At 33.4% G+C, this 12,723-nt stretch overlaps 1 protein-coding gene across 2 annotated transcripts in view; it reads left to right on the forward strand.

The window, feature by feature from the left end:
- Prkg1 (protein kinase cGMP-dependent 1) overlaps positions 1 to 12,723 on the forward strand; it is a 1,159,508-nt gene that overhangs the window by 433,895 nt on the left and 712,890 nt on the right. For both annotated transcript variants that reach the window (XM_063239051.1, XM_003473935.5), the window contains exon 3: positions 2,658 to 2,771. In XM_063239051.1, the coding sequence (XP_063095121.1) occupies positions 2,658 to 2,771 (114 nt within the window). The remainder of the gene's footprint in view (positions 1 to 2,657; positions 2,772 to 12,723) is intronic.

Raw genomic sequence — 12,723 nt, forward strand, 5'->3', positions numbered from 1 at the left:
CAGATCATTTGTGCATCCTTGATTATTGTGAAGGTATTAACTTTCCAGTGTGTAGCTTGAACTGAAAGACTGTTTTACATACAAACTTCTATTACTTAAGAATAATCTAAATCCCTTTTTAAAAATTTAGCTATTCTAATTAATATACAGTTCAGCTTTGTATTACCAGCAAGTTACACATATGTGAATATTTAATGTGTAAGTAATTTGTACATTTCTTTTCAACAAAAATAAGTTAGGATGAGAAAATAAAGCAAAAATACAGCAAGATTAGGAAAATAGGTGGAAACCAGAAGTGAGTTTGCGCATAAATTTCAAACCTCAGAGTCTTATATAGGTCTGTCAATAAGCTGTTTGAGGTCATATAAGAATAAGAAACACAATCGGTTACATGGTTAATTGTCCCTAAATTAAAATAGATAGATGTTACATGAATGCAGTTTTTCAGAGGTGGGATTTTCAAGGGCTAAGTGTGTTGTTTGTGGTCAGCGAGTAACATTCTTAACTTCCCATAAGTGAAAAATCTGGATTATGTAAATTATTTCTCATTTGATAACCCCACAAATTTCCTTTAAAAGGTTACTGAACTAACGCAACAGTCTCAATGTGCATTCTTGTCTTTATTTAGGTTGCTTATTGTCTGAGAAGGCATTGCTTACAAACTACCACAGGATCCTTAGTAGTGATTTTATACTTGAGAGCTTCTTTCCAGTGAAACTGTAAAATGTGAAATCCAAAAAGACAAAGAAGCAGACTTGTACAGTCATTTATTTATGAAAGCTCTTTGAGTTTTTCGAGTACTGTTCATTTTGTTCTTAGTTTTATTTATAATTAATGCTAGGGTTTTAGGTGAAGAAAAAAATTTTTTAACACACTGGAAAGTTGCTAGATTATTCTCAGGAGCCCCCAGTATAAGACTAAAGCAGCATCACATCCAATCTTGGCTACTTTTAGGCAAATAGAGAAAAGTAGGAAGACTTAGTATTGTTCTATATAGGTTGATATGATTTCTTAAGCTTTTATTAGTGGATGGGTGCCTGATATTCATTGGAATTCAAAAATTGTCCCCTCAATGACCTGCAAAACGACAACTTTAAATTCTTTTTCCATTAAGAAAAAAAGTATATCTATTTTTTTATACTTGAATCCTGGTTGGTTTCTAAAGTAGATGATGAAGCATTATACTCCAATGTAATCTTAATAATTCATACTTCCACATAAATGTTAAATAAATGCAATGAAAATGATAGCAATAAAAAGATAAAAGCATTTACTGAGCATTTATTTTGTGCCACTGTGTTAAGCATTGTACTTGTTTTATTTTATTTAATTTAAACAACCACTCAGTACAACAGATGTTCATATTTTATTAAATTTATTGAGGAAGACATAGACATTTGAGCATTAAACAACCTGTCCAAGATCATAAGACTTTTAAGAAACAAATAAGAGAACTCAATTTTCAGTTGGACTTCAGATGATGTATTTCACTACCATGTTATATTCTGCTCTGTCTCACTCTTGAATGGCAGATGAAATTTCTAGGGGAATAAACTTGCCAATGATAGAAGAGGAGAATACTAAAGAGAGACACTGGAAGCTTAGGAAAAAATAAATGTTCTGGACTGGTTTTAAGGTACTTTTAAAGAGAAAGAGTTTTCTTCCTGAAATCAAGACAAAGGCATAGGAAGCTATAGTATGTGAGCCATACCCGTGTAAGGAGCTATATCCAAACCTTGTGAATTATTGGATTTTTTTCATTCTCATATACCTTTATACAAAGAGGAAAAATATATATACACACACAATTCAAATGTAGAATAGACTGTGTTGATGTTTTATGTCTCCCCTGGATATGTTATGTGATAGAATGAATTTTTAGCCTACAATGCTATGACTTGATTAAAAGGGTATTTTCCCCTTGTTGCTATTCATGGTATTCTCCCATGAATACATTTCCCTTACTGGTATGCAGCAAGGTATCCCCAGCATATGATGTTTTCTTAGTGTTTTATTTTCTAAGTCCTTTGTGGAACACCAGCAGCCCTAATGTCTCTTTCTTTTCCCTTAAGCTTTATGGTTTGTTTTTCCTGACGCTCAGTGTTACATGGCTGGCAAGCAGATAAACAGTCTTGCCTAAGTTAGATAAGATGTTTACAAATAAAATGATACCATGAGCTGTAATTAAATAATGCCCAAGGGTCAAAGTAATTTCATTCTTCATAATAGCTGCCTTACTCAAAATGAGAATTCTCAAGTGTAAACTGTGCTGTAGAAGATGTATCCACTTACAAAAATTTTCTTCTAGATTTAAAAGTGTAAAATTTGACATCTGAAATATATTTACATATTTGTCTTAGTAAAGTAATATATTTACATATTTGTCTTCATTTCCCCCTGTCTTTTCTTTGAATCTCATCTTAAATCTTATTAGTGATAAATTTGAGGAAAAAAGGAAGACATTTTACCATACATATTTTACTGTATTTCTTCCATTGTGTCTTGATGACAACTTTAATTGGTAATTTGCATTTTTAAAAACAAGCCTAAAAATCTTGTAAATCTCACCTTGAAAATGTACAGAAATAAATAGAGGAGAAGTAGCAGCAGCAGAAGAGGAGAGAAGTGAGATAATGCGTCTTTGCCTGTCTTTTTAGATGGGAAAGTTGAAGTCACGAAAGAAGGTGTGAAGCTGTGTACCATGGGTCCAGGAAAAGTGTTCGGGGAGCTGGCCATCCTCTACAACTGCACCCGCACGGCGACCGTCAAGAGTAAGACCGTTCAAATATTTCCCAAATGTTTTCAGTATCTTCTTTCTCTAGACCTGTGAGATGCTGATTTAAATAACTATTGATTTAATCTTTGCACCTTTTCGCATTCTAAGTTTTGCCTTGTGGTACAGTTACAGTGTTTGCTTTGCTACCAAAGAGGCATTGCATAATTTACATTTTATTACTGGCTTATGAAAGTTATCTTTTTATGCAAAAATTCTCCTAATTAAGGTTTTAAATGGCATATCTTATAAATTAGAGTAAACCATGAGTATGACCTTTGCTTTTCAGCCTGCAAAGTCTCAGAATCATTTTACAGAAATTTTTACATGTCTGTCTTAGATTACATTCCCCATTTAAACCACACTTGTTGACTTAGTGGTTTAGAAAAAGAGAAAAATATCCTTCATCTCATTCAACTATCACTGAGTAAGATATATCCTGAATTCTAAAATGGCATCTGAGTATATTTTTGTCTTCAGCTGCTCATCAAGCTGTAGAGTATAGCATTTTCCTTTTCTACTGATTAGCTTATTTTAAATCGGGTAATAAAGAGGCTTGTTTCCCTAATTTTACATGTATGTGTATGTATGATTTCTGGTGCAACTTTTGTTGCTTTGTAAAAGCAGCTGCAATAGTTAGACAAAAAAAAAAATTGCTTGAAAAAATTCTTCCTGAGTAAGGATATGACTGTATAACAATCAGAACTGAGTGCAAAAGCCAACCATGCGATGTTAATTGGATATGTAGGCAGACTTGTCTACTTCATGCTTGAAAAATCTTTTTTGCACATTATCTTATAGATGTTTTTAACTATAATATACTTTTTGCTAGGTTTTGTTGTTTTAAAAAAACTGCAACTGGCAAAATGACCAATTATTAATCTCAATTAATTTTATATGGATGTCACTGGCAAGTATATATATATATATATATTTTTTTTTTCCTCTCAAAAGTACAATGTATGACTAGCACCATGATATTGAAAAATGGATGATAAAGAAATCAAGACTGTGTGGCCATCTGGAGTTCCAGAACTGGTTTTACTTGTCTTGTTAATGAGTCATCTATATATCACTGAAATTACTATGATGTCAGTTGTACTGGCTGTTTTCAGATGGGTCCATCATGGCATTTGATTCATGATCTCAGGAAGGAAAGGATTGATTTTTTTGGTTGGTAGGCTTGAAATTTTTGACTTCCCATGACCACTTAATTCTGAGTCAAGGCATAATGAGGTCCAGTGATCCACAACAGAATCTGCCACAATTTTAACATATAAAATGTCTTGTATGGATAATGACTTTATTAAGTTTATATTAAATATGTTAAGTAAAAACTTGTTAAATAATTAACAAGTTTTACTGTTATGCTTCCTTTTCAAAGAAATATATTTCTTTTCTAGCACATAAAGCAGAGAATGATACATTCTGATTAAATCAGGCTTTCTGAGAATTGTGAATAATGATTTATTGTTTTAAAATAGTTCAGCCTTGTATATTGTTCATGTAATCTACTGGAAATTATCGATATTTAGTATCACTATACCTTTCATTATTAAGTTGAGTGAATTCTTATTAAATATTTTAATGGTTTAAGTAATTTTACACGAAGGATTTTTTTCCCCAGAAGTTGATTAATTGGCTTCACAAAGATCACTTGTAGTATTCAAGTTCTATAATGTGTGTTCATCTTCAGTAACCTTTATATATTCATGTTTGGCAAATTTAAATGGACGCTACGCATCTGATCTAGTAAGAAAAAACTGAGTGTTCAATGCAGATTATAATCCTAACTATTTCAGTGTTCGAAAGTCATAAAAGAAAGTGAACGATGGTGGGTATTTTTAATGCAGACTGAAACACTCAAGTGTGCATCTCTGTGCATATGTGTGAATTTATCTTCGCAGTGCTTGTTTCCCTAATTTCACATGTATGTGCATCACTTAATATCTGGAGGTTGCATGTAGAAAAGGGGCTAGGGTATAAGGTGTGCAAATACATCTTTGCATTTACAGCTGCAGATGGGTAATGGGCAAAGAATGATGCCTGTGAAGAACTTTTCTTCTGAATGCTGTGTGAGAACCAGAAGTTGTGAATAATGATTATTGTTCAGGACAGTTTTGTCCTGTCTTTTCTACTACCCAGGGAAATGGGACCTGTGACTGTGGGTCGTAAATACCATTTTTCTGTAGGTTTAAATTAAAACTTCAAGCTGACCACTATAATTCTAACCGGATTCCATTGTAAATACTACTTGTACAGAATGACTATAGTGTGTAACCCTATTTCTATCTTATTTTTAAACTTATAGGACTATATAGTTCCAATAACTTTTCAGTATTCAAAAGTACATTAATCTGTTCATTTCTTCCCTATCATTTTGTTGGTGTGGGCCATTTGGTGTGTCTTTCAAGTGATTCACTAGGTGTACTAGTCTGAATCTGGGTAGAATTCCCTTCCTGCATAATGGTTTACTTTCAGTGTCTTTCTGTGTCCTATTGCCAAGAGCTGTGCCCTTCATTACTCTAATCTTTGTTTTTTTGAAATTTTTTTTACCATGTTTGCAGAACAAAATGATTGCATTCCTCATGAGGAGTTGCCACATGTACATAGCACATCTTATTTCTTTTTTAAAAAATTTTCTCCACTTCCCTTCCTTTCCCCCTCCCTTCATTTCTTAGTCCCCATCCTTATTAAAAAAGATATATCAATTGCCTATTATCTGTCATTTATTTTCTTCCTACTTTATATTTCGATTCTTTTGGAGAAACTGTAATATTTAAGCTGTATGTCTGATTTATATCACTTAGCTTGATGTTCTTAAGGTGCTTCTGTTTTCCTGCAAATGATTCAAGTTTATCCTTTTTCATGGAAACACAATACTCATTTTTTCATTATTATAAATATTGGTGATTCTTTCTTCTTTCTCCTGAGTTCAGACTGAAGGATCTTTAGTATTTTAATGTGCTTGTAATCTCATGGTAGTAACTAGATTCTAGGTGGCATGTGAACAGTATTCATTGTACACGCACTATTTGTTATTCAAGAGAGTACTTTTTAAAATTGTATCAGGCCATGAATAAATTTCAAAAACTTCCCTAATGATGAATATGATTACACCAATTGTGAGTTTTCTACCTTAGGATATAAAAATAATTGTATTATGCTCTAGAGATCATTATACACTATAAAATATGATAAATTTGTTCATAGTGATCCTGCTGAAAGAAGAAACATAGTAGCCTGCAGCACGCTCTTTTTTTAAAAATAAAGTATAAAAAGTTAATATTCATTCTTCTGGCAATAAATAAATGTAAAGTACTGGTGTTCTAGTAATAGGAGAAAGACCTGATAACACCAGGAAGAGTAATTTTGAAAAATAAAAGCCACAGTGATATGGAAAGAAAAAATCATAGTATGATATAAAGAATCCATTTTTTAAACTCATGTCTTACGAAACAACATCATTGATTTTCCCCTGAGGAATGAAGATGTGAAAATACATAAAATTAGCATTATATTGGAAACAGAAATCTAAAAGCTGTCTGGAAGTCATTTGTGGCTTCAGTTGCCTCAAGGTATTTTTATTAACTATGATATTCAAATTGTCTCTTAGATTGTATTCACCCATAAATATGTGCAAATTTCATGGCAAATAAAACAATCAGATGTTATTCTTGGTTTCCAAAATGCCAAATAATTGATGTCTTCTATTTGTTTGAATTTCTCACAGTTCGTTCAAATAATCTGGTCTTCTAGGCTCTGAATTTTACGATTCATTTTCAAGCCCCATCATGAGCAGGAATATACACATGTTGATTCACCCTCTTTTGCATACTCAATTCCCATACTGGAAGCAGGTTATTGCCATTTTTCCTTAAAATGTCTTTGCTGGTTGTGATATCATGTTTACTACCTTCCCCGGTAAATCATTATCAACTTGCAGTTAGCCTGGGTCACTCACCTTGTGTTTCTGCTCACAGGTCTTCCAAATAGCAAAAATAGAAAAGTTGCACTTACTGGAAATCTAAAAATGAAAAGGCAAAGGCATTTTGTTTCTTTTAAGAGAGAGATTCACTTTTCCAGTGAATTTGAAGAATTTTTATTCTACTGTTTTGTTTTTCCTGGGTTTACTACTATAAGTTTTCAAAATTATATATGGAACTTTGTATGGCTCAGGTTACAAACGAATTGAGGAAATTTTGCTGCAAATACTAAATTGAAGCCTTGTTCATCTTAGGTTGAATTTCTAGCTCACCATGTCCCAAACTTTTGTAATGTATTATTCAAGTCACCCCTTTTAATTTCATTCCAATTAAAAACTCAAGACTAAAAAAGTAGTTTGTAGGAAAAAATCTTGATGCTAGGTCATGTTGATCTCTGTAGAAAGCTACCTGCCAACTATGCCCATTTTCATGTAGTAGAAATTTTGTGAAGCTATATAAGCAGTATAGAATTATTATTTCACTTTAGACTATTTATAACAAGAGCTTACAATTTCCATTGTATTAAAATACACCAGTATTGACACAACAGAGACTAAATAAACTATCTTTTAAAAATCAGGCAAATTGATGATTTTATTCACATCTGGTAAAAAATATTTTCTTGTCTCAAATGGAATATTTTCCAAGTTTTACACTTAAGCTTTCATAGAAAACGGTAAAGGGTAAGTTGACTAATTAAGATATTTTAATAAATGTGATAGACATTTTCAGAATGCCTAAAATTGAAATGTCTATCATCAAAATTTAAAAGTTAGATTTTTCTGTTTAGTTTTGATTTTAAAATAACTTTGAATGTCTGTAGTTTGTTTCTCTTTCTAACATTACATTATTCAATCTTAATTAAAAAAATATTCCAACCCTCAAAAACCAGAAAAGATCAATTGGAAAAAAATAATAAGACTGGACTAAGCTTTTTTTTTGTTTACTAACTCTATGTGCTATAAATACAGTAGTTCTAATATGCATGATATATATACCATATACACTATATATATATATATATATATATATATATATATATAAAATTCCTTTTATTGGTAAATGGACAAAATCCATGAATATAAATTGTTACTGCTAATGAAATATAAATTGTTACTGCTAATGAAAACCAGTCAGAGATGAGGCACAGACTTAAAAATTTCTTAGGATGACTAAGTCAAGAAGCAAACAAATCAGATACTTCTTAGGAAATACCATTATAGAGCTGCATAAAGCATCATGTTTATGATAAAGGTACAGTCATTTGTAAGAATGGAGCAACACCATCATCACAAACACCTGCTGTGCATGCGGTTATTATCTGTGTTTAATGAGCATGTGTGGTCGCATGTTATTATCTCCCTGCGCCACAGCAGCAGCAGAAGAAATAGTTGTGAATATAACAGTTTCTGTTTTGCCTTTGAGGGTAAAGGGTAAAAGAAAACAATGCTCATTTTGCCTTGTCCCAGCCTAATGCAAGCTTTCTACTGAGAATCCTGAAATGATAGAAGACAAAATAAATGCAGTCTGGAGATTACTAGAAATGTACCCTGATTACAGAAGAAATAGTCCACTGCCTGCCCAGGGATCTTAGCACCCAGGACAATGAGCCAAGAAGTGTATTATGACAACACCTTGGATAAATAAGTATACTTGTTTAGGGGCTTAATTAGAAAATAATTCTTTAAAAAATTTTAGCATATTTGTCTATTAAAGAATACTGTGAAATTACTAAACTAAAATCTAATTATGTAGTACTGGAGAATAATGTTTTAAATAAATATCAATTAAAAGGATACAAATAATGCCATAAAACAGAAGAAAACAAACAATGAATACACATTCTTTAATCTTATTCTTTTATTGAAGCTATTCTTTAATCTTATTCTTTTATTGAATAAATTAAGAGAGAATTTCAGAGATGAGAACAATGATTACGTACGTTTTTCTTTTATTGGAAGAAATTTTCCCCTCTAGGTTTAATATTATAATAAAATTGATTTATGATTTATGTGCAACTGCTTCCAGACAATTCATGTCCAGTTTCTATATTCACTTGACCTAGTAGACAGTCATAGGTCAGCAGTGCTTCTTCAGCAAAAGTCATCCCCACACTCAATGGACGGCAATACATTTAATGCCTTTGTAAGGTTAGATAAATTTCTTTCTTTCTCTTAATTACTCATCATTGAGCATCTTGAGAGTTTCATTTCTCCAGAGAATATCCAGGATTTAACTGACAGGATATTATTTTAAAGACCTTGAACAATTTAACGATAAATCTAATTAATAGGAAAAAAAGATTGATTTTTCTTTTTTTAGATTTTGATAATCCTGTAAAAGTAGCAGTTTTCCACCCAAAAACCTGTCCCTTAAGAAACTCCCACATAATATGGTAAAGTTGGCTCAGTGTTTGGCATAGCCAATCTTCATATATTTAAGAATACACTGGGCCAGGGGTTTAGCTCAGGGCACAAGTGCTTGCCTGATAATGAGGTCATGAGTTCGATCCTTGGTACCACAAAAGAAGAAGAAGGAGAAGGAGACCAAAAAGAAGAATTTTATTAAGTAGCAATTTTAGCATTTACTCAATTTATTTGAAGAAAAAAAGTAAGGCAGTAATATGGTCAATGCTGTATTATCTGTAATTATTTTTTAAAACAAATTTTCTTGTCCATCCACTGTGATGACTATCTAATGAGTTCTTCAGTAGTTACACACAGCAAGAACAGAGAACTGTTGAGGGCTATTGATGATGCACTAGGCTCATACTATTTCTGAAGCAGCCAAAACCTAGAGCAGTTGAGTACTATTCCAGCGTCACATGACCAGAGGGCCACGTGCCTGACATTGCTATACTGCTGCTGTCAGACTTGTACCTTCTGTCTCTAGTGGTTCATTTACATTTAAGTCCAAGTTCATCTATAAAGCTAGTATCGATCTGAGGACTTCAATTTCACAAAAGTTATACAACATGTTAATATTTTTCAGACCTTTAAAATCTTAAACGCAATCCATATTGTATGCATGGATTGCAAAGGGATTAATCCATTAACATCGATAAGAGGGTCAGAGTTTAAGACCTAGACACATAATGAGCTCTCAGAATCAGTGACAGGATTTAGTTTTTGTAATACACTGAAACCTTTTAATTTCTTAACAAGAAAAATAATTTTTTTCAACATTTGAGACCATTGCTGAGTAGCTGTAAATTTCTTTTACGATCTATTAGATAAGCAATTTCTTTAAAGTAAAACATGAAAATTTACACAGCACTTCTAAAATAATGAAAATAGGAAAAGAAATTCTTGTTGTGTAAGAAAGGAAAAGTAGAGCTATCACAAATGAGGTTGCATTAATTTTCCCCTTGTCTAGCCTCTGACTGCTGCAGAAATGTAATCTAGCATTTTACCGGTGAGTCTGAGAGGCCCCTCCTACGGGGTGTCTTCTGTTGACTGAATGCATTTCTCAGTACTGTTGTACCTTGGTATTCACAGAACACACGTATTGACATCCCTCGTATAAAATGATGCATCCTTCCACTTACTTAAATCATCTCTAGATTACTTATAACAATACAACAAAAAGTTATACATTTTGAATGAATGTAGTGGCTTCTTTTCAATATTTCTGATTTACAGATGGTTGAATGTGCAGGTGTAAAAACTACATTGGACTGATGTAATCACAATATGTTATAATTTGTTACGTATCATCCATATGTTATGCAATGGAATTCTCAAAATATCTTAGTCCAGTAGGTGAGATTCCTATTTTTTGATGAGAAAATACAGATCAAGATCATAGTCTGTTAGTATTATGAACACATTCCCTGATGCAAATTTAAGTATTGCTATTTGATGCTCTTGCTGCATCCTTCTCACCACATGTGTAGTCCTAATAATGTAGTTAGTATACCTACCAACTATAGCTGAAATATGAACTCTTGATTAGGCGTCTTTGTGTTTACTCCAGTTTTTCTCAAATTACAGCACCCAGAACAATTGCATCAGCATTACCTTGACATTCATTAGAAATGCCAAATCCCTGACAACTCTGATGTACAGTATCAGAAATTTTGAATATTGGCCCCAGAAATCTTTAACAAACTCTGTAGGGGAGCTCCTAAGTTTGAGGATCACTAATCTATAGCCTACCTGTTAAACGACACTTGTGCATATGTTCACATGTGTCATGGTTTATGTCGGTGGCCCCAGGCCTCATGCATTTGCATTGTGCATTTGTGATTGGCTCATTGTCTAGCGCTTGGAATGGGGGTGTGAGTGCTACACTGAACTAGGAGGGGAGCCAGGATGTAAAGTAATGGCAGGAAGAAGGTGGGTCTCCCTCTCTTTTGCCTATTTCCTTCTTGCTGTTTGTAGCCGCCGTGAATTGCGGCCCAGCCATGCCATCCTGCCTTGGAGCCAACTGAGTATGGACTGAAACCTCCAAAAACTGTAAGAAAGAAACCTTTCCTTTCCCAACTTTGGCATCAGGTATCTGTCTCAGCGACGAATAAAAAGTAACTAAGACAACATGCATCAAATTATCTTTATTAAAGTATATAAAATAAAATTAGACCCTATACTATGTGGTCAGTGTTATTTGGGCATCATTTAATTTTTTGTTGTGATTTTATTTTTGTTGAGCATAGATTTAAGGAAAGTTATATTTTTCTCTCAAGCCATGATACAGCCTTAAAAGAGTACTAGCATTGTGGAGACTGTTAACATACTCTTTTGAAGAACAGTAAGAAGTAAAATTAAAAGGAAAACAGGTGGAGGAGGAAAGAAAAACTTTAAAAGTCATAGGGTGCTGGATAATGCTGTTAACAAGAATCACTTTTAGATTTATTGAATCTTATAACTGAGATGATGATAGGAAAACAGAACACAGAAATTTTCATATTTTTCTCTTTCACCACCGTGGGTATATTTTTCATTAGAGGAAATCAAATGTGGATGCATATTTTTAGGAAAACACTTGGCTGATGATTTCTCAATTTGTGGAATATTTCTCATGGCTAAGTTAAATCCAAACCATCGGACCTCAAGTGGAAGATGTCTCTGAAGTGTGTACGGGTGGGCCTTGTCTTAGTTCATAGTGAGGGTCTCTAGGTAGTCCTTGATGGACTGGGTATCTCTTAGGTTCTGATAATTAGAAGATTAAAGGCATTCATATACACCTGAGGATAAGATAGAGAAATCTTGGAAATGGAAAATTGGAGAGATATGAGGACTCGAGCCCTGAAAAATATGGGCAATAAGAAGAGGCAGCTGCTTTCTATAGGGATCTGAAGTCCTGAGTTTTTACTGTGAATATGGAAGTAGACTGTAGCATATGAATATCGACTTCTAAGACAAGCAGGGAAGATCTATGGTGACTAAACACATCCTCTAGAGCTGAGCATTCTTTCCTACTCGTTTCTCTAAAGGACAGCGTGACCCACTAATCAACACATATGTCGCACCCCTATAATCCTTCTCAGTTTTAGATGACAAAAGTACTGTTGATTGGAAGTGCTCTAGCCTTCTGAGTGGGATTAAACAGCATTTTGGCAACTATCTTCCAGGCTGCGTTTTGTCTGTTTTATTTCCAAAGTAAAATCAAATTGAGTTCTTCTGTGTTTGAAGTTGCTGAGCCATCTCTGGCCACAGGGGTGGGAGCAGCATCGAGGTCTCTTAAGTAGTAGGGTTAACCCCCTTAATCTTCATTCCTTCTCCTGGATTAAGTACTTTGTGGCATTTTAAAATTTGCCAGGTAATACAATTAGAAACCTATTACTCTAGTTTAAATCAAAGTGGCTTTGAGTATCTTAGTAACTGTAATCCTTTCTCAACTACCCATTATACTACGCGTAGGGTAGCTAGTTTTCGCTAGATCCTACCCACTCCGTGGGAATCAGATGAGGCAACTGAGTTTTAAAAGCTCAAGGGACTTTCTTAAAAATATCACACTCCTGGA

Source organism: Cavia porcellus, unplaced genomic scaffold, assembly GCF_034190915.1.
Source record: "Cavia porcellus strain 051 isolate PalLab524CR breed Dunkin Hartley unplaced genomic scaffold, mCavPor4.1 scaffold_28, whole genome shotgun sequence".
Taxonomy (NCBI): Eukaryota; Metazoa; Chordata; class Mammalia; order Rodentia; family Caviidae; genus Cavia; species Cavia porcellus.